The 22,105-nt window shown below is 43.4% G+C and overlaps 2 protein-coding genes across 2 annotated transcripts; one reads left to right on the top strand and one right to left on the bottom strand.

Moving 5' to 3' along the window:
* Nucleotides 1–774: 774 nt before the first annotated feature.
* On the top strand, nucleotides 775–12,737 carry LOC310672611 (5-hydroxytryptamine receptor 3A-like). The gene is made up of 9 exons (XM_083430076.1): nucleotides 775–841; nucleotides 1,011–1,171; nucleotides 1,370–1,414; nucleotides 2,582–2,691; nucleotides 4,378–4,547; nucleotides 5,607–5,767; nucleotides 7,352–7,562; nucleotides 10,223–10,390; nucleotides 12,398–12,737. The coding sequence occupies exons 1-9, from the start codon at nucleotides 796–798 to the stop codon at nucleotides 12,655–12,657; spliced, it is 1,332 nt and encodes a 443-aa protein (XP_083286202.1). The 5' UTR covers nucleotides 775–795; the 3' UTR covers nucleotides 12,658–12,737.
* Nucleotides 12,738–16,996: 4,259 nt separating this feature from the next.
* Nucleotides 16,997–21,941, bottom strand: ATP5PD (ATP synthase peripheral stalk subunit d). Its single transcript, XM_083429057.1, has 6 exons — nucleotides 21,802–21,941; nucleotides 21,126–21,256; nucleotides 19,524–19,620; nucleotides 18,457–18,528; nucleotides 17,348–17,410; nucleotides 16,997–17,212 (listed from the first exon to the last, which is right to left on the bottom strand). Exons 2-6 carry the CDS (start codon nucleotides 21,245–21,247, stop codon nucleotides 17,081–17,083), a joined length of 486 nt encoding a protein of 161 aa, XP_083285183.1. The 5' UTR covers nucleotides 21,248–21,256; nucleotides 21,802–21,941; the 3' UTR covers nucleotides 16,997–17,080.
* Between the last annotated feature and the right edge of the window lie 164 nt (nucleotides 21,942–22,105).

Genomic DNA, 22,105 nt, shown 5'->3' with positions numbered 1-22,105 from the left:
ACAGATCAGAATGAACGCTCATTAAACAGCCAGCATTGTCTAACCTGCCATAAAATAGATCAGGGTGAATGCTCAAAAAATAGGATGTTGGGGACCGCCTCAGTAATGGAAAACAAGTGGGACCAACAGCCTACATTGCCCTGTGAAATGCTGCTCTTCAGAACTGGAAATACTCTGTTCCCCCAGTACAGTGGTACCTTGGGTTACAGGTGCTTTAGGTTACAGATGCTTCAAGTTACGGACTCTGCTAACCCAGAAATAGTACCTCGGGTTAAGAACTTTACCTCAGGATAAGAACAGAAATCGCACGGCGGCAGTGGGAGGCCCCGTTAGCTAAAGTAGTGCCTCAGGTTAAGAACAGACCTCTAGAACGAATTAAGTTCTTAACCCGAGGCATCCAGTGTTCTGTGCTCACTGAACACACTCAGTCCTCATTGGACTGGTGTCTTCCTCTCGAGCATGGGTGGCACACTTTTGGTTCCCTAAGCAATGGCCCTCATAAAAACTTTAGGGAAGTTTTTAACGTTTGATGTTTCATTGTGTTTTCAATATTCTGTTGGGAGCCGCCCAGAGTGGCTACCTTGGTGTGAGAAAAGTGCTCTTCTTGTTTACAGGAAATAAAGTATTAATAATTTCAAAGAAGCTCGCTCCCAAGAGGGCTTTTGTGCGAGACTTTGACCAAAGTTTATAGTGTGCACTTCATCCCTGCAAGGTTTAAAATTCATTGATGCCTCCTCATTCGGCTCCTTGCACAGCCTCCGCAGTCTGTTGCCATCTCTCAGGTGCAGAAGAAGAATGTGGAAATCGTTTGTCTGCTGTGCCCTTTTTGCTCTGTTCCCAGGTAAGACTCTCTTTCCTATGATGACGGTCCAAGGGATGGATTAGTGTCTGAATTAGGAACAGTGATTTTGCTCTCATATGTTGCCATCCGTAATAGGCAGTTAGTGAGAAAGGCTGTTCCTGGCTTGAGTGGTGGTTAGGAATAAGAAAACTTTTCATTCCATTTGCAGTAGGAATTGCCTTCACATGGAACTGTTCACATCACAGTGTGGTTGAATATCTGAATATTTCTAACGACAACAAGCTCCTCCTGTATACCAGACCCAAGAAGGACTGGAGAAAACCTTTGACTGTCAAGTTGGATTTTACTCTCGTCTCTATCCTGGCTGTGGTAAGACGCCAAAATCTCTGGCAAGCTTCACACTTCAAACAAGCGAGGAGGAGGGAATTTTATAATTTGGGGGTGATCCAGACAAAGTGAAGCATTTTTATGTTCCACTGATTTCAAGTTAAAGAGTTAAGCCCGTCAATTTCGGAAGGTGCATCACTGTGGATGGGTTGTGCCCCTTCTGTTTTTGTTTCTTTACAGGTAGAGAAGTTGCAAGTGATTACAACTTACTTCTGGCTGTTTGTGGTAAGGCTCTCCTTTTTTATCATATTGTACTAGCCCATGGTTTGTCCAGCTGAGCTTGCATCTTGGTAAGGAAAAGGAATGGGGCGGAGTCCTTCCCATTTCCAAGAAATGGGCCAGCTGCCTGACCTAGAAAGGGTCGCACTCCTTTTGTAGGAGCAATCTTAGGGTGCTCCTGGATTCAATTTTGTTGCTGAAGGCCCAGATGAACATTGTGTCTAGGATAACCTTTTGCCAACTTCAGCTGGTACAGCAGCTATGGCCATTCCTGGACCGAGATAGCTTGACCCATAGCAGACCCATAACTTCACAACTGAATGACTGCAATGCACTCTTTGTGGGGCTCCCCTTATGGTTGGTCTGGAAACTGCAGTTAGTGCAGAACGGTGCAGCACGATTGCTAACAGGAGTGAAATCCTGGACCACATTATACTTCTGCTTCAAGATCTGCAGATCTTGCTGCAGAATTGCTGAGTGGGCCAAATTTAACATTTTACTATTAGTATATAAAGCCATTAAGAATTTGGAAACTGTTTACTTGAGAGAGCACCTTGACCCATACATACCTGTTTGACCACTTTGATCTGCAGAACTTGCACAGTTACAAATGCTATATCATGTTTGTTCCACATTTGTGAGAAGTCAGTATTTCAATGTGACAGCAAGCACTTTCATTATACAGTGGTGCCCTGCAAGACGAAATTAATTCGTTCTGCGGGTTTTTTCGTCTTGTGAATTTTTCGTCTTGCGAAGCACGGTTTCCCATAGGAAATGCATTGACGGTTTCCCATAGGAATGCATTGACAGTTTTAAGAAAAAGGCGCAAGACGTTTTCGTCTTGCGAAGCAAGCCCATAGGGAAATTCGTCTTGCGAAGCAACTCAAAAAACAAAAAACTCTTTCGTCTTGCGAGTTTTTCGTCTTGCAAGGCATTCGTCTTGCGAGGTACCACTGTACTGATTTAGATGCCTACTAAAACATTTTTATTTCTACAAGCATATTTGCACATATCCTTTACTTGATTGTTGGGTTTTTTAATGCTGATCTTCTCAGGCTGTTATTAATAGTCATTGCTTTATGTCCACTGCGCAGAGATTTTATCAGTTCTCCTAAATAAGCAGACTGAGATGTTGTACACTAATCCTTTTGCTCACTCAACTCTGTAATGTAGAAATGGAGAAATGACTTTGTGTCATGGAATTCCTCTGACTTCTGTGGCATTACCCATCTCACTCTCCCAGCGGATAAATTCTGGATCCCTGAAATCTCTATAGAAGAACAGTAAGGATCATTTATTCCATTGGCAACTTATTTAAAGCAATGCTTATGTTGATTTCTCCCCTTCCCTCCCAAAAAAGCTTTAGCAGCTCCAACATTCTGAATACTAAATAAGTGTTGTTTGCAGATGAAATGATGGTTTAAGCTTTGGGAAACACCCACAAATAGTTAGATGAAGTTAGAAAATTTAAAATTCATGCTAGAGAGTAAACAAATGGCTATATTGGTGGTAGCAATGGTGATAAGTTAATTAGACTTGTTAGTTACTAGTTACCCAAAGGTCTCCAAGTGACTTGCAACACATTTTAAAACATTAAAATAAATACATTATATCAGAGATTTTCAACCTTTTTGAGTCCACAGCTCCCTTAACCAACTACGTTCTTTCTGTGGCACCCCTGTGGGGCTCAGGAACCCTGTTACGTCACACTTTGCCTGTAGAGCTGGCAGCCCCTCACCCCTTTTCAAACACCCTCCCTTGTGGAGTGTTCCTTCAGCCTCTTCTCCCCTCTCCTTGGGAGTCCTCTGGGCAGCTGATCTCTGAGCTGCCCCCCCCCCACCCCAAAGAGAGGTGCCTCCCAGAGGCACCATTTGCCTGGGGAGCTGGTAGCCAGGGCTGCTGCAACAAACAGCCGTGCAAGCCTTTGGGAGGCAGAGGTGCAAGAAGGCATCAGAGGAGGGAGGGAAGGAAAGAGGGGCAGAGGCCGGTGTTGCCCTGCGGCACCCCTGACCATCATTCAAGGCACCCCAGGGTGCCACAGCACATTGGTTGTAAACCACTGCATTATACCATAAAAGCAAAACAACCCCCACAGGCAAACTATAGCAACACGCTAGTAATGGTGATGTCTTCCCTCTCCCAACTATCTGGGGCATTTGTGGTCTTCAGTCAATTTTGATCCCTGGAGTGTTTGCCTGTCTTGATACTTCACATGAGTTTGGTTTAGACAAAGGTAAACACAATTGATTTCAGCTGGACAGAGGTAAGATGATTTTAATTCTCCTGCTGAAATCATCAATGGGGTGTAAACGTACTTAATTCTGCCTGGCCAGCTGCTTCCAGATCTTGAAAAGCTCAGATACTTTTAAGAGCTGTGGAGAATGTAAGATTCTGTGTGGCTTCTCCCACTAAAATTAATACCAGCTGTTTGGGTCGGATCTGTAGCTCTGTGGCATTAATTTGTGTGGCGGCATGCATTGTATTCTCTTGCTCTCTGTGCTCCTCCAGACTGGTGTTTTTTACAGGTGTATTCTGTAATGTGTTATTAACATAAGAATAGTGCCTCAGTGGTGGTCCACACATCTCTCAGCGTTATTGGTTGTTCTGTGATTTCCCCCCCAATGTTATTGCACTATTGCCATCTGGAGGGACACTCTTTTGCTATAGCGGAACAAAACCAAGACGAAACAAAAAAGGAACATTTAAGGGTGCAAAAAGTTGCAGGATTTCAGCGGTAAGCCACAGGACATGCACTGATTAGAAATAAAGCAGAACTTTTGCATGTGCAAATAGTATTAAAAACACTATCACATATAACCAACCCAATACCAAATAATCAAAAAAGCATAGAGAGAAAAGGACATTGGGATGGCGAGGGGCAGGGAAAGCTGCGAAAGGGCTACCTGAACTAAAACAAGTGATTCCAAGCCTGTTGCTTAATCTCTTGGTCCTTAATGGCAATGTTTCAGGGCCAATGAAGAGAAGTCCAGAACCAGCCCATTCCTTCGCGTTTCTTCCAGTGGAGACATGATGCAGCACCAGGCTTTTCACCTGACATCATCTTGCAGTCTGCACATCTTCACCTTTCCTTTTGATAAGCAGGCTTGCAACATAACTGTGCTCTCCCCCATGCATTCAGGTAAGCCGTAAACAGCACATTACTCTCTCGAGTACGATTGCTGCTTGACATTGGCGCCAACTTGAACAAAATATTGGGGGGCGTCTCCACCCCCACCAGCACAGCCCCCCCAAACAAATGTTGCTCCCCCTTGACTCCACCTGTTTTGATGACAGGTGCAAAAGAAAAGGGGGAGGGGAAAGTAAGACACCACACCATGGTTGAGGGGAGGGATTTTGTTGCACAGTAGCCCCTAATCTGCTTTAATTGCACAACCAGAATTTGCTGGTATGAAAATTGATCCCACCCACAAAACGGCAGAAGTCTGGAAGTGGCCATGGTAGGAGGACGTTTTAGCCAGTAAGGGCATAAGAAGAGTCTTGATGGGTCAGACCAAAGGCCTAACTGGCCCAGAATCCCATTTCCCACAGCATCCAATCAGATGCTGAAGGGAAGCCTGTAAGCAGGACGTGAGGAAACAGCACTAAGCAACCAGCATGGCTTTTCCTGTCCTCATTGCAGTTCTATTATACAGTGGTACCTCAGGTTACAGACGCTTCAGGTTACAGACTCTCCTAATCCAGAAATAGTACCTTGGGTTAAGAACTTTGCTTCAGGATGAGAACAGAAATCGTGCAGCAGCGGCGTGGCAGCCGCGGGAGGCCCATTAGCTAAAGTGGTACCTCAGGTTAAGAACAGTTTCAGGTTAAGAACGGACCTCCAGAATGAATTAAGTTCTTAACCCGAGGTACCACTGTACAACACACACCCTGCTGTTAGCAACTGAGGAAAGCATATAATTCATTGGGGTTTCTTAGGCACCTGCAACATTTCCTGCCAAAAAAGGAGGGAAATGTAATTTACCACATATAGTACCAGAAAATAGGAACTGTCTCTGATAAATATGAAGAGTTGGCGAATATGAGTTAGCATTGCTGAATTATTACTATATCGCGCAAAGCATTTTAAGAGTTTAGGTCTCCTTTGTTTGGATGGTGGAGTGGGGAGGTTATGTAGAGGCTACAAGGAAAACAGAACCCCATCTTAAGCTGCTGTCCTTTTGTTTTTTTCTCGCTCCAGATAAGGAAGTGAAAATGTCGGACAAAACGTTTTCCACTAAATTGGATGCCAAAGATCGCAACCTATACTTGACCAATGGGGAGTGGAAGTACAACAACATTATTGTTTCCCGTGATACCATGACTGGTCTTGAGATGAACTATAGTACGGTGACTTACCAGGTATATAAGACTGATGAGTTGCTCATCAGGGCTTTGACTTCCATTGTTTAACAGGAAACATTCTGCAGATTGCATTGTTTCAATGAAATTTTGTTGTCGCTACGGAGGATTCTTCTTCAAGAAATACCGTTAAGTCACTGGTGGTCACAACGTATGGTATAAGAGCCCAGAAACAGAATACTGATCGCCTAGGGGACTCACTATCCCCAATTATGTATTACCCATTTCATTTTAGATCCTATGGAAGAGACAGGTTGCGAAGTAAAATAATACCCTACAATTTTCCAAAGGCAGTCCCAGAATTACGAAAGCCATCCCAGCTTCTGATTTGATCCCGGAATGTCTCTATTCCCCTGCCAGCACTGCCAGCACCGAGCTTGGGGGGAGAGGGGAGAATGAGCTGGCACTTGTTCCAAGTGACCATTATGGTGGCAGTGGTGGTCTCTATAGCCGCTGCTGCTGGCCTCCTCCTTTAGGCAGCTCATAATAGCTCCTGGAGAGCAGGTGAGGAGAAGAGGCTCAGTGTGGTGTAGTGGTTACGAACGGTAGACTTGTAATCTGGTGAACCGGGTTCGCTTCCCTGCTCTTCCACATGCAGCTGCTGGGTGACCTTGGGCTAGTCACACTTCCCTGAAGTCTCTCAGCCCCACACACCTCACAGAGTGTTTGTTGTGGGGGAGGAAGGGAAAGGAGATTGTTAGCTGCTTTGAGACTCCTTCAGGTAGTGATAAAGCGGCATATCAAATGCAAACTCTTCTTCTTCTTCTTCAGCCCCATATGACATATCAGCTGTGAGGGGCAGGCAGAGGATAGGGCTGCCCTGGGTGGGCAGATAGGCAGAGCAGAACACAAGGAATATTGATTCTTATTTTTTAATGCTTTGTGTCCATGCCCCTTTCTAAACTTTATTTATTGCTGTTTTTCTTTTGCTAAATCTACCAAAGAATAAAATAAAATTGGGATTACAGAATATTCTCTGCAGGGATGTGTGCTGTGTCTCTTTTGTGTAGTGGTGGCACTTGCCCTCCTTCTGACAGGAAATGCTCTGCGGGGGGACACCACAAAATGGGGTGTCGAGGAGGGTAAATTGGGGGGAATGAGAAATGACCCTATTTTCATCTGAGTAATATTGGAGGGTATGAGTAAAATGCCGATCAGATGCCTGGACCACAGTCTGGAGAAGGGAATGGCCTTTATTCTAAGAAAGCATGGGATTTCTTGGATGTTTATAATCTGGGCTTCCTTATTAAGAAGATGGAGTTGTTATGCAGAGGTGTTCTTTGTGCAGGCAGTGGGGAGGTGGCTGAGCACGCAACCTGAAACATGACTCAGCATCTTCTGCAATGCATGATAGATCCTTGACAGAAAAGTCAATGCAGAAGGATTGTCTGAAGGAGAAAGTTGGAAGAGCCCCTAGCCTCAGGGACCCACTGGAACACCTGTTTCGGTTCAATGGGGGGGGGGATAAACAACCCCTAGCTGTCAAGTTTTGAAAATTAGGGGATGACTCCTTGTTGCAATCAAATCCCACTTGCGTTTGTTGTTGTCTTCAAGCAGTTTGATGTGTTTTTAATCTCTCAACAGATTTTTATGCAGAGGCGTCCTATTCTGTATGTGCTGAATCTGATCATCCCAACTGCTGTTCTTTTCTTCCTGGATATGGCTGTTTCCTTCACTTCTGCCAGTGATTCAGAAAAGATCAACGTCAAGATCACATTGATCCTAGAAGTCTCTTTTTTGTCGCTGATTCTAAATAGTATTCTGCCAGCATCCTCAGATGACCCCCCTATAATAGGTAAGCAACAGTAATTTCAAGTGGACGTATAATAAACTCACGTTGTCAGGGAACAATGTATATTATACGTATATGAGCTATATTATAGAATACTCTCTTGTCCTGAGGAACCTTCACAGCGCAATCCTATGCATGTCTACTCAGAAGCAACTACTAAGTTCAGTAGGCTTACTCCCAGATAAATAAGTATAGGATTACAACCTCGGATATCCTTCTGGCAAAACTTTGCACAAGGCTAATCTAGCTAGAAGACATGGGCTGATATTTTGCAATCAGTACTGTGTCTGTGTACACACCAGGGGCACCAGAGCCTGGGAGCCGAGCCCTTTTGGGTCCCCTGAATATTTTTGTGGTGGGTGTGGACACAATGTCTGAAAAGGGTAGAGGCAAAGCGCAAAGTGCAGGATGCTGCCAGTGGCCAGCTCCTTCTCCTCCTGCTGATGCTTTGGAGCAGGGGTCAGCAAGGTTTATCTTGCCTAGACTGGATCAGTCCCGCAGAGATCCCTCTGTAGGCCAGATTGCACACACATCCGATTTCCAGTGTCTGTGTGTGAGTGCCAGCAATTTCTGGCACTGCGGAAGTGAGTCCCCACGCCGTGTTGCGCCGGTTTAGCACAGCGCGCGAGCGGGCACCTCAATTCAGGGGTGGCTCGTGGGCAAGTCAAACGACTTCCATGGGCCACTTCCAGCCTTAGGTTGCTGACCCCTGCTTTGGAGGGAAAGGAGGGTCAAAGAAGCCTCCCATCGGTGGTGGCACCAGTAGAAGGCAGAGGAGGAGCCACCAGCCATTGAAGCTGTTGGGCCACCACATCTGGCTCTGCCTCAGCTGCTTCCAACATCCCACGTGTGTAACATGGGCTCCCTAATTGCCCTCACAAGCTGGCCACTCTAGTATACACCATGCCTTTAAAGCACATTCGAAACACATGCTTTCCCTCAAAGAATTTTAGGCAATGTAAGTTTGCCCTCACCAAGTTACCATTCCCAGCACCCTTTAGCAAACTAGTGGTACCTCGGGTTATAGACGCTTCAGGTTACAGACTCCGCTAACCCAGAAATAGTACCTCGGGTTAAGAACTTTGCTTCAGGATGAGAACAGAAATTGCACAGCAGCAGCAGTAGGAGGCCCCATTAACTAAAGTGGTACCTCAGGTTAAGAACAGTTTCAGGTTGAGAACGGACCTCCAGAACGAATTAAGTTCTTAACCCGAGGTACCACTGTACAATGCCCAGAATTCTTTGAGGGAAAGTATGTGCTTTAAATATATAGTAATTGTGTAAATTAAGCAGCAGCTTTTCTTTGCCTAAGTTAGGGTTGCCATATTTCAAGAAGTGAAAATCTGGTTTTAAAGCTTTTTTTTTTTTTTTGGTATTTTTTTCAGAAATTCACCCAAAAAATAAACAACACTTCTGATATTGGCTGCCATATACTTGGGTTTCCCCAGACATTTTAACCAGTTTGCAAAAATTCCACCCAGATGCCATTTTTGACGGACAAATCCTGGTTATTCCCAGAAAATTCTGAATATATGGCAGCCCTACCTAAGTGTATTCTTCATTTAAAAGCGTCCTAATAAGAAGGTTCCAACATAAATCAACTTCCTGCTTCTTAATGCTTCTTTGGGTTGTACCCAGCTAAATCACTCTGTGCATGGAACAGCTTCCGTGAGCACAATGGCACTTGTCCTCCCTCTCCTACCCCTGCCCCAAATCTGCTAATGGGGTTCCCCCTACCCTTATGCCTTGTAGAAATTTCAAATAACCAGATGAAATCACTTTGAGACTGAGACACAAAGGTCTTATTGGAGTGGATCTAGTTACTGGCATGTCTCGGCTGGGAATGCAAGGTTATAGAATGCTAGTGCTAAGCCACCATCTATTTTGGGGCACTTCCATACTAGGCGTTTAGTGTGGAATAGCCAAGCTGTGTTCATTCACTTTTTTCAGGGCACACACATGATGCCATTGTCCAATCACTGTTGCCCTGTATTTCCCCATCTATTCCCCAGCAGCTACATCATGCCTAGTGTGAGGTGAACAGAACTTGTTGTTGTTTAGTCGTTTAGTCGTGTCCATGACCCCATGGATCAGAGTACACCAGGCACTCCTGTCTTCCACTGCCTCCCGCAGTTTGGTCAAACTCATGCTGGTAGCTTCGAGAACACTATCCAACCATCTCATCCTCTGTCATCCCCTTCTCCTTGTGCCCTCCATCTTTCCCAACATCAGGGTCTTTTCCAGGGAGTCTTCTCTTCTCATGAGGTGGCCAAAGTATTGGAGCCTCAGCTTCACGATCTGTCCTTCCAGTGAGCACTCAGGGCTGATTTCCTTCAGAATGGATAGGTTTGATCTTCTTGCAGTCCATGGGACTCTCAAGAGTCTCCTCCAGCACCATAATTCAAAAGCATCAATTCTTCGGCAGTCAGCCTTCTTTATGGTCCAGCTTTCACTTCCATACATCACTACTGGGAAAACCATAGCTTCTACTATACGGACCTTTGTTGGCAAGAACAGAACTTAGGAAGTACAAATAGAAAAAATGAAATGCTCCTAAACACTGTTGGGAAAAGTCAAGAGTCCTTCTACTTGCAGCTTATAATGGGAAAGTAATTATTTGATAGCGCTAGGAAAGATCCATCTAACATCCTTTCATTTTGCAGCAAAATTTTTCATGGGAGTTTTCCTGCTGATGGTTGTCAGCCTCCTTGAGAATTATGTGACAAGGTCTCTGAAGGAGATGAAACCTCCCCGTTGGTTCCTCAAATGCGAGAGACTCATTTCCTCTAGGAGAAAGAAGAAAACATCTGAAAAATACGTTCCTTATCCTGGTCAGTATTCATAAGAAATTAATACTTTGATTGAACAGCCCCAAACCCATAAATTACTGCACAGCAGGTCAGTGTTTCATGGCATCAAAGATCAGATCAACCTGTGAATGGTCTGTTTCCTTTGCATTTGTGAGCACAAAAGGCTGGCAACATTTTACACAGAACACACACACACACACATTTAAAATTGTACAAGTTGAGAGAGAATAATAGTGAACAGCAGCCAGCACAGAGAGAGGGAGGGAAGGTGTAAATCATATATGCCAAAATATGCAGAAGGGGGCTCCTGTGTTAGGTCTCAAAGGTTTACAATGACCACTGTGAAGAATGATGATCCCTGCGACAGACAGCCCATAATTCATTTTTCAAAAAGTAAATGCAAAAGGAGGAGGGCAAAGGGAAGACACATTATGGAAAATTGATTACTATGGATTTTGAATGTGAGCCCACTATACCCCAGTATCGTTTGCATGTGAAAGTACCTGGAGTATTTCCTGACAGGATGTGCTATTTGTCTAAAGCTACCCGAGCTCAGGCTCGGGTGTCAGCCTAGCATTTATAGATTTGTGATTTATTTATTTAGATGCACCTCTAAATAAATACCCAGGCCTTTGACACCTGGGATGCGTGTTTTCAGGGCCTGCCCTATCCCTGTGCTTGTAATCTGTTTTGGCTGTTTTTAATTTGGATTTATAAACTGTTGTAACCTGCGCTGACACCTGCAGGTGAAGGATAATACAGGTGATGCTGATGATGCATTATGTAAGATTTGGCTGAATGATCCTCAAGGCACCTTATAACAGATTATTGCAAAACACACACTGGACAAATGACCAGAGTGGGCTGCCCTCCAGCTCCACTGTCTGAAATAAAATGTTATTACTTTTAAAATTATTTTAAAATTATTATTATTATTTATTAAATTTATATACTGCCCTTCATCGCAAGATCACAGGGCGGTTCACAGAATAAAATACAGGATAAAAACAAAAGTAAATAATTAAAACAAAACAATAACCCCCACAGACACATTTAAAAGACTACACTTAATATGGGGAGCTTTGGGGCCCTTTCTGATACAAACTGCCCTCTCTTGGGGGTACTTCGCAAGGGACAGGGAACTCATTAGAATTATATTCTATGCAGGTTCAGTGCAGTGTGCTCTTTGTGCCAGCCCAGCCCAAGCTCAATGGGCTCAGAGAGAGAAGGAGTTTATAGTGTGCAAAAAACCTTTGAAAAACTCATTTTACAACTTCTAAAAATGACTGATAGAAGGCCAGGGCAACCCTCATTATTACAAGTGATACACAAACCAGGTTTGAGTAGTGGGGAAGAGCCAGAGGTCCCCAGAGCAGAAAATATTCCACAGTTTATTAACAACAACAACATATGTCTGATATGAAGTTTAAGAAACGATTGGAATAAAGAATTGGAATGTTCACTATTACCTAGACAGCAGGAAAATGTCGTGGCTTCAGTATTAGACGTATCAGTGGAACTTAAACCAAGACTTATACAATAGAAAATACTATTTGGAATCTATTGAGCTCCCTTACATTTGTATAAGAAAGGACTATCTAACGTAGCTCTTTGTTGGAGATGTAATATGGGCAATATGTCTTTGAAACACATGCTTTTACTGTAGAATCCATTTTTGCTGTCCGGATGTCAATTTTGATACAACAGGTATATAGTTTAAGAGCATACTCACCTTTGAAAATCTTATTTTTTTCCCGTTTATAAACAAGACACTATATACAGTCCAGCACTTTCTCCCAAAACTTAGTAAGTTTGGTGCACAGTAAAAAATTGCACAGCTGATTCTATATGATACTGGATGCCACCTGTGCAGTGTTTGGTCCTCAAATATCATAGAAAGCCTTATGAAGGCATAATTTGCCATCTGTAGCTGAGCCATAATATCATCATCGCCTCTGGCCCAGGACTTCCAGTGATAGAGCTCCAACTTAGCTAAGGATTTGCTACGTGTGCTTCTTTATATTTCAGATGAGCAGAAAGAGCCCTGTGATCACGTCCTGGCAGGCAAAGAAGATGCAGAAGCAGAGGCTTACATCTTTCTCAGAAGTATCTATTCAGAGGTGAAACAGATGAGGGAACAGCTATATCCCGAGAAGAGCCAAATGGCTACCAATGCAGAATGGAACAGGATCATGGCTATTACTGAGAGCCTGTTTTTCTATGCTCGGCTGATTTTCTCAGTATTGTTTATAGCATACATTATTCTGAAATGGAGGAGTGAAATGTGACCACGTGGTTAGCTGTTCCATAATAATTAAAGGAAATGTTATGCATTTATCTCATCTTTTCTTCCAGAAAGTTCAAGGTGGCATATAAGAGATCTGAGAGGAGGTATATGCATCATACATTTTAAAGCACATTCCTTACACACAAAGAATAATGGAACTGTAGCTTACCTCTCACAAGGTCCACCCTAAAAGCCCAGCTATGAAATGATGATCGAAGCACCTAATTGGCAACATCCTGCTTTCCAGAAGGCTTGTCCAATTATTTCCTTTATATATTCAGTCATTCTATCATTTATTAAAATATGAATATTGCACGTCTCTGGTTGCAAAAACATTTGAGGATGAGGATGATATGACACCTTGACAAACCCAACATAAAGAAATCCCAAAAACCAAAACAGGCACAGAAGTCTAACCAAAAGCAAACTCTTAAAAATAAGGTTTGCAAGCAGAGCCTCAGTCCTTATAAGGCTTTAGAGGTTAAAAAGCATGACTTATTTATATTAAAGCAGTTTAAGAACTACAGAAATCACCGGGCTTCGCTTGATATTCTCTGTATGTAATACACGCACAAACACCCAGACACGTCTACACTTTCCTTATATACTCCCCGCTGAGAAAGAAAGAAAAAATATCAGCAACTTTCTTCACAGATAACAAACACCAACCACGAAGGGACTCGAACCCTCAATCTTCTGATCCGAAGTCAGACGCCTTATCCATTAGGCCACGTGGTCATCCATGAAGATGCTCTGCAAGAAATCTTCCTTACCTGTTCATTTCCTGTTTCGGGCATTCTGTATAAACGGTCCTGCTGAAAACTGCGGACAAAGTCCGCGGCTTATTTCTACCTAGTGCTTAAACTCTCGATGGCGCTTTTTAGAAAGCAGCAGCGACAAATATCCCATAGAAGAAAGGCATACATCGGAACATCAGCTTCCAAAATAAAATAAAAGAGGGGCAGGGTGACGAGAGCCTGGCAAACAAGCATGAAAACAAACCGAAGTGATTGGGCATGTTTGCATGATGCTTTCGACACTCCCCTGGGGTGCTCAGTGCGCGCCTTTACGCTGCAAAGCTTTTCCGCGTCTCCGTTACATCCTGCCCGCATCTCCCCTTGCCTCCCAGAATTCAGACGCGCAGCAGCATCAGGAACACGCATGCACACGACCAGGCAGACTGGAAGCGGAGCTGGACTCGGCTGAAAGAATGCACGTGTGCGATTTTTATCCCAGGAACAGCAAACGGACGTCTCCCTGGTCCCGATCATCACGCTTGTTCATCCACATTATGCGGGTCGTGATGTGTTACGCCAGGGATGGACAAAAACTTCTCTCCAGGCCAAACAGAGCAGGGGGAGGGCAGCACGTGGCGGTGGGCGCGGCCAAGGCAGAAACTGGGACAGCCCACCTTTCTTTCTCCCCTTTATTGGACCATTCTCTCTTCACCCTCACTCATACAGACATCCATTCACACGCATACCCACATTCTTCCCCTTTAGGTTTTCCCCCAAAAATCATTTTTATTAACCCCCCCCCCCAAAAAAAAAAACCACACCGCAATAAACACACACGCACAACATTCATTTCCCCTTCCATTTATTTCCCTGCTCCACCCCCACTCTTCCATCTGGGGCAGAGTGGGACCTGCCTGAGCACAAGTTGCTCACTTGCGCAACTTGTGCATTAAGTCGTAGGTAGATATAATGATGGTGCAAAGAGGAATGTGTTAGGAGTGCCCTTTTGCTGCTGCTGCTTACTACTACATCACTGTCATTGCTTAAAGCATGGGTAGGGAAACTAAGGTCCGGGGGCTGGATCAAGCCCAATTGCCTTCTAAATCTGGCCCGCGGACAGTCCGGGAATCAGCGTGTTTTTACATGAGAAGAATATGTCCTTTTATTTAAAATGCACCTCTGGGTTATTTGTGGGGTATAGGAATTCGTTCATCCCCCCCCAAAAAATATAGTCTGGCCCCCCACAAGGTCTGAGGGACAGTGGACCGGCCCCCTGCTGAACAAGTTTGCTGACCCCTGACTTAAAGCATTTTCGATTATCAATTTACATCCGTGAATATGACTTGTGAAACAAGTTCCCTTGAATTTGCTTCAAGTTAATGTAATGTATTTTCTGGTCATTATAGCCTTAGGTTATTTTTCCTGGTTTTAGCTTTAGAGCTACTGTAATTCGTATACGGCGTCTTCCAAGCTGAGGCCATTTGTGATTATTATATTAGAATATGCAGATTAGGGTGCAATCCTCTGTACACTTACCTGGGACTAAGCTCAATTGTACTCGGTGGTAGTTACTTCCAGGTAGATTAAGGTAAAATGTAAAGGACCCCTGACAGTTAAGTCCAGTTGCAAATGACTCTGAAGTTGTGGCGCTCATCTTGCTTTACTGGCCGAGGGAGCTGACGATTTTCCACAGACGGTAGATTACAGGTAGATTACTTCCATGTATGTGATGGTACTGTCAGTGGGATTTTTCCACATTGCTTGCCGGTGTATGTTCCACTGAGCATGGTAAAGAATATGGTGTTGAATCTTTTCCTCTGTGCCTTATTTGTGGCATTCAGCTTGTTTAATATTTTTAAACATGTCAGTCATTACAAGGCAATGCTTCCATTCCCCCTTTATTTAGAATTTGTTCTGAAAATGATATCTTTGTGCCTCAGGCCAGACCATGACTGAAAAGAATGTCATTTATATGTGGTATTAACAACAAAAAATAAAAATGGAGTATTAAATTATAAACCCAAATCTCTGGTATTTTAGGTTAGCATCTTCTTTTATCACTGTTAAAGTTTCTATGCCTTTCAGATTCATGGGCATCAGTAATTCAACAATTGCTATCCTCCTTAACATGCTGGGGAAAAACCTGGCATTGCTACCACTAGTGTGTAAACAAAGAACTGGAAGGGGGGAGGTTTACCAAGTCATTTCAGAACTTCCACTGAGAAGATGGCTTATATTTCCTGTCTTTCATCAGGCAAATCCTATTCTCCACAATTTGTAATCCATCAAGCTGAACCCCACCATCTATGGACTATGCCCTGCTAAGTGCTCTTGATGACCACTAACATGGCCACCCAACCTGCTTTTTGTAGGCAGCAAAGCAGGATTATCATGTGAATCGATCTAACTAGCATTTGGCTCCGTGACTCATGAGTTGCGTAGTCCTGGTCTGATCGCAGTTGCACTGATCAAAGCCACAATATCGCTCTATGGCATTGTTAAGGCTTACAAGACTTTTATAGTGGTAATTTCGCTTATAGGCCAATTTAAATATTTATACTTTTATAGCAAAAAGTTTTCAAACAGTTCTTATTGGCAAAGGCCACAAATCTCTCAAAGCTACTGCAGTAGTGGCTTGCCAGGTGAACAGTGTCAAAAATACTACGGTCAAAAATACACTCAAAAGACAGCCTCAGATATATTAGTCTTTGCTACGTTATTTTTTTAAAAAAGCACCCCGGATAAACATTTTGAAGAACCATTCAGAAAGTTTATCAAAAGTACAGTGTGTGTGTGTGTGTGTGTTCAATAGCTCACTTTGTGCCTGGCTCAAGGAGGGGTGGGGTGGAACCTCCTTGTGTTCTTTTAATGTACAAAGTTTGGAAAGCGCCATGATGCAAAGTACTGGATGCAGGCTGGTGAAAATGAAATTCAGTCGCAACAAAAACTGTCCAAGGCCAATGACCCAGCACATCCTAGTGTTTGTGTTCAGTCTCTTCCGGGTGGGGTTATTCTCACTTTTAAGGATCAAGGTATTACTTCCAGTTCTGTTCCTGAATGCTTAGGCAGCGCCTTTTTTTAGTATTAGCTGTATGCTAGCTGCACCCTCTTGTGGGGAAGGACGCTCATGCCAATGGACTGCAGGCGACAATGCAGAGCCTTTCAAACACATTCAGAAACTACAGCAGGTCCAGAACATAAAAGCCGCATTATTAATCTGGACCGGCCACAAGAATGTGCTACAATGGTGCTTGAAGAACTTTACTGGCTTCTTAGCACAATTCAGAAATGTTGGTGTTGACCTTTAAAGCCATCCGCGGTCAGTGATCAGAGCACCTAAACAATTGCCCACTCCAGGGTGGGGAGGCCCAGGACTGGGGACCAAATGGGGGTCCCCAAAAAATCAAGTTAAAGTTAGAATCTGGGGCCAATATTAGCAATTTTAGCTGAACCACTCAGGCTTTCAATCCTCAAAAAAAGAAATTTAAGGCAACAATCCTACACAGCCTTATTTGGGATCCATACTGAACTCTATGGATCTTATTTTCAAGCAAATATGCACAAATCAGTAACAAGAGACAAGACAAAACAGGACTACTAAGATTCCTGTAGAATTACTTTATTTAACATACTCCCAGGGATTCTAGAGTTGATGGATACGGCAAAGTTCTTTTGGAGAGACAGCTCTTACAATTCAGCAATAGGCTTGTGTGGCCAAAATGGGTATTTTACTTTGTCCAGCCTACTTCCTGGAAATGCCTCTTGGAAATCTTCCATTGTCATCTGATCAAAAGGAATCATGCTTCTAACCTTCTGAAGCTTGAAAAGAAAAGACAATAGCCCATCACTAGTACATTATGAAGAAGACTACTTAAAATAAAAAGAACAGATCTTTATTAGGAGAACGCAACGTGGTGGAGCAGACTACTTACACCATGAAAATCACCAACTTACCTCTTTCTCATGCTCAACAACACGTTGCTTAGAGGCTTGTATGAAAGCAGCAGCACTCTTGTCCTGCAACACAGCAAATTATTCACTTCGCATATTAGTGATGTTATAATAATAATATTTATTATTTATACCCCGCCCATCTGCACCACAAACTGCATTTTCTCTTGCCTATAATAATGCAAACTATCAGCTTGAGGCTTGCAGCCTTTGCATTAGACATGCCCCTACATTCCAGTTATCTTACCCCTTTCCAGTTTGGGTTCAGGCCTGACTTTGGGACAGAATTTAGTCTTGGGCGCTCCAATAGATGACCTCCTTCAGGGCAGAGACAGGGGGAGCACAACCCTATTAATTCTCAGTTTCTCAGCTGCTTCTGATATCTTTGGCTACAGTATCCTCCTGGACCATCTGTGAGTAGCGGGGTATTGCTTTATGGAGATTTCACTCCTACTTACAGGGTCAGTTCCAGAGAAAAGTATTGGTGACTGTGTCTTGACATCCTGCCAGTTAATCTGTGGGATGCCCCAAATCACAATTTTGTCCCTAGTCCTATCTGCAGGAAGCAACTGAAGATGCTTATTAGGAGATTTGGGGCAAGGTATCTTAATGATATCCCGGTTTATCTCTCAGTAATATCTGAACAAGCCCTAGACCACTACCAGGATGCAGTCATAGGCTAATAAACTGCAAATGACTCTTAGCAAGACAGAGACCCTATGAGTAGGCAGTTCCCAAGTCTGGGAATTGGGTTGCGTACAGACTCTGGATGTGGTTGCCCTCTCTCTGAAGGAGGTATATAGCACGGCAGTGTTCTAGATCCGCTGCTAGCAGTGGTAGTCCAAGTGACCTCGTTGGCTCAGAGTAACCATTAACAACTTTGGTTGGTGCATCAACTACAATAGTTTGCAGACAAGGATTGCTTAGAGATTATTATTGCATTAAGCAATATAAAAACTGTATAAATAAATACCAGCAGAGGAAAATCAGAAGTATTGCCGATCACAAGCAGAATATAGTAAGTGGTGAGCAGGGAATAATGTCTAACACAATTTACTGAAGTGGGATACACAAAATATAACTGAACAAAGGCACACAAAAACCACACTTACAGCCTCTTTTTCTTGGGCATCTATCTTAGCTGTCTGGGTATCCACAGGCTCAGGAATCTTGAGTGCTTTAAACTGTGAAATTTGAGGGGAAAGTATTTTAAATGTGTTGTGTCCAATTCTGTCAGTGACATATATACAGTCAGAGATAACTTTTCCAACTCCTGTCTGTTTCCCTTTAGTTGTAAGAGGTCCTTAACTCAGTGGCAGTGTATGATTTGCACTTTCTAGCCTCCCAGTTCAATCCTCTCCATCCGAGTGTGGGTCAAGACCAAGTGTCTGGTCTAAAGTAGTGGGCTACACTGGGAACAAGCCACCTGAAAGCCTAGCCGATTACTAACAGAGATTAGCTGATTTTACAGAGTTTGCTTGCCAGTACCCAAGTCATTTCAATGAATGACAGTTCTCATACAGCTAGTGCAAATGCACACCATCCAGATTCATTCTTAAAGAGTTAACATGTTTCAATGTCCTCTAACTTCTCTGGGTTGCACTTTCATACATTTATCGCTGTCCCACATGAAGAAAGCCAGACATTCATTCATTCATTCATTTTATTGGATTTATATACCAAAGTTCTCTGGAGCCATCTATATTGATACACATACTTGCCCGGTTCATATCCAACAATAAATAAAAATCAGCATTATTGCTTCAAGTTTAGCTTTTCTAGCCTATCCACAAGGCAGAAGTTGGTGGGAAATGTACTAATTGGCTAAAGACAAGAAAATGCTGTTGTTGTTTTTTATGAGCACAGCACCATGCAGCTGCAACATTGGTGTCAAATTACCCAGAAGGAAATAATTACTATACCAGGGTGATTTCTATTATTAATTATTAATATTATTATTATTATCATTATTATTATCATTATCATTATTATTAATTACCTGCCCTTCACCCTAAGGTCCCAGGGCAGGTTACAACACTAAAACACAGTATTAAAAGCAATTTAAAACAACTTACAATCACAAAGGTAAGAAAGGTCCTAAAAATATACACTAGACTGTGTGACATGCAGTGCCTCATTTAGGTTCTGAAACATTTGAAGTAGCATAACACAACCTCACCTTTTTCTCAAATTCATCTACCATGGCCTTATCAGCAATTGCAGTCTTGTAAAAAGCCCAATCTATAGCTGGGGGGTTCTCTGGCAAAGAAGCAAGCCTGTTTAGATGAATGAAAAGTACATTTAGTACAACTTCAAAAAGTTTTCATGCAATTCTTACTTCTGTAGCCATCTCCCATTATTGTCACCCTCCTTAAGGATAGCTAACCATAGCTGCCAATGTTCTCAGCTATTCAACAGCAATAATGAAGCTTGCAAGATTCATCGTACACACTAACAATGACTGGTGAGTTAAGTCCAAAATAGTAGACTGATACACTTTTGCCAGAAGCTGATAAAAGGGTTTTGTCAAATCTTAAGGCAAAGAACTAAACTTCAGTCGAGACACAGAAACAGCATGTGACATCTCAAATCTTACTAATGCCAATCAGATAATTTTAACCATATCAGTTGCAGTGGGGGACGGGGGACCAGAGGCCTTGGGACTTTCTCCAGTCTGTGCCCTTCAGCAGGCCATATACCCCTCATTAGTCCAGCTCTGCCTCTGAGTCCTTTTGCCTGGGTGGAATGCATCCTTGAACAACAATACTGTATGTCTCTTACTTACCTGGATGAAAGATAGTGAGACATATGTATAGAAACCTCTGGCTTTTTGCATGCCTGGAATGAAGCCTATTGTAAAAAGATTAGAAATACACCCAATATTCCACTTACTTTTGCATCTTACTCGACCCACCACTGGAATGAAGCTCCCAGGAGATGATGCCTAATATATTGCAGCCCTCCGAGGGGGAGAGATTCCCCCACCCTGGGCACATCTTCCTTTAACATTCTGCTTATCACAGAAATATACAGAATATAATCTGCAGCAGAAAGGACTGCCATAAAGTTGCCAAAAAGAACAAAATGAAATTTGTATATCACTTTAATAGGCTGATCTCAGCAACAATGAATGGAGCAGAGAGCTGTGGGGTATATGGCAGGGGTGAAGAACCCTTTTGGCCTGGTGGGCCAGGGATTAATCTCCCCACCCACACCTGGGAGCCAACTTTGATAGCTGGGCCGGATTATCATGACACCAGGGAATTAGCATCTATCAAAGAGCTTGCTCAGCCCTACACACTGCACTTCCCAAATGCCCAACAAACAGGTGATTGAGAAGTGATTGAGAAGTACTGTGTCCAGGCCTAAGAAAGCTTCACAAGCCCTGTGCTTGGCACTTAGAAAGTGCTGAACAAAAGGTCTACAAAGTGCTTTGCGCACTGCTTCCCAACACTTGACAATCAGCTGGGTGCCAGGTGCTTGAGAAGTGCTGCACACAGGATATTGCAGGTAAGTGTGGCCTGCCCAAAATAGCATCATAGATCTAATGTGGACTGCAGGCTGGAAGTTCCCCACACCTGGTATATGGCTTAACAAACCAGTGACTGGTTCAAAGTAATTTGTAAAGATATAACCAAACAAGGCATTCTATTAATTTATTACTGCTAGCACATAGCCGATCGCACCAACCTTGCACAAATACCAAGGCATTTGACACAAGAAATAGTGAAATTAGCAAACATAGCTCCACAGTGCCGTTTGCACACTGGGACATACTCACTTGGCTGTCAGAGAATCACTGCGTGTTTTCAGGGCATTAAACATGGGCTTCTGGTTGGGAGGCACTCGCTCAGCAAATGCCATCCAGTCTACTGCTTTCAGAGCAAATCTGCGGGCAGCCATTGTTACTTTCTAGAAAATAATAAAACAGAAAGAAATCTTAATAGGGAGAAAATAATCAGAACACTAACTAAGCAGCAAAGCTATATGGCTAGCGAAGGGTCAGATGAGGGACAAACAGAAGAATGGTTCAGTTTCATCAAAACAATAATCCAATGAGGAGTTCACACCAGCACACACTTACCTGGGAGTAAACCCTATGAATTCACTACTTTATTTTCAAGTAAGCAAAATAGAGTTAGACTGTTGAACTCAAACTCACGCCATTCTTTTCATACAATAAGGGGGGAGGAGAAATAAAATTAATGCGGATTCTCCTTTATAAAGATGGCAGCGATGTAGCTTCTACAATTATATAGGCTTCTGCTTGCATGTTAAAGGCGCAGCCAGAGGCAAACCAACTTGAAGGAACATTAAAAGGACCTCTGCTAGGACACCAAGGAATTCCAGCGCCGCAACAGAAGGCGGGGGAATAAAGAACAGAAAAGGCCCGTTAACACCACAATATTAGGAAACATTCAACAGGGTCCCCCAAAGGACGGCCGTATTCCACTCACCTTCAGCAACCCTTCACCCCCACGATACAGAAGTCGCCGGAAACGTCCTCCCGGAAGGAGAGCCTGACCGTCATCGCCGTGACCAATCAGGACCAGCAATCCCGGAAATAGTCTGCGGCACACTCAGCACCATAGATAGCGGAAAAGTATAGACTAGTAGCACACGCCTCCATTTTTGCGCAGTTTAGGGAGGCAAAAGCACAGCGTGCAAAGCAATGGAGGGCAAGGCGCGGTTCTGTTTAACTGAACGCGGGCTTTGGAGCTGATGGGCGATGGAGGCCTGACCTTCGCCGTAATCTGAAGT

The sequence above is a fragment of the Podarcis tiliguerta genome (assembly GCF_965153285.1).
Source record: "Podarcis tiliguerta genome assembly, chromosome: 2".
In the NCBI taxonomy this organism is placed as follows: Eukaryota; Metazoa; Chordata; class Lepidosauria; order Squamata; family Lacertidae; genus Podarcis; species Podarcis tiliguerta.
Note: the sequence above shows the minus strand (reverse complement) of the source record. Positions and strands in the feature narration are given on the sequence as shown.

Bases quoted from the DNA above. Each gene is read 5' to 3' on its own strand.
- ATP5PD (XM_083429057.1), bottom strand. From the start codon at position 21,247: ATGGCTGCCCGCAGATTTGCTCTGAAAGCAGTAGACTGGATGGCATTT. The intron at 19,621-21,125 runs GTGAGTATGTCC...TCATCTAAACAG, and splicing joins AGTGATTCTCTGACAGCCAA to GCTTGCTTCTTTGCCAGAGA. The intron at 18,529-19,523 runs GTGAGGTTGTGT...CAAATTTCACAG, and splicing joins TAGATGAATTTGAGAAAAAG to TTTAAAGCACTCAAGATTCC.
- LOC310672611 (XM_083430076.1), top strand. From the start codon at position 796: ATGTGGAAATCGTTTGTCTGCTGTGCCCTTTTTGCTCTGTTCCCAG. The intron at 5,768-7,351 runs GTATATAAGACT...ATCTCTCAACAG, and splicing joins ATAGTACGGTGACTTACCAG to ATTTTTATGCAGAGGCGTCC. The intron at 10,391-12,397 runs GTCAGTATTCAT...TTTATATTTCAG, and splicing joins AAAATACGTTCCTTATCCTG to ATGAGCAGAAAGAGCCCTGT.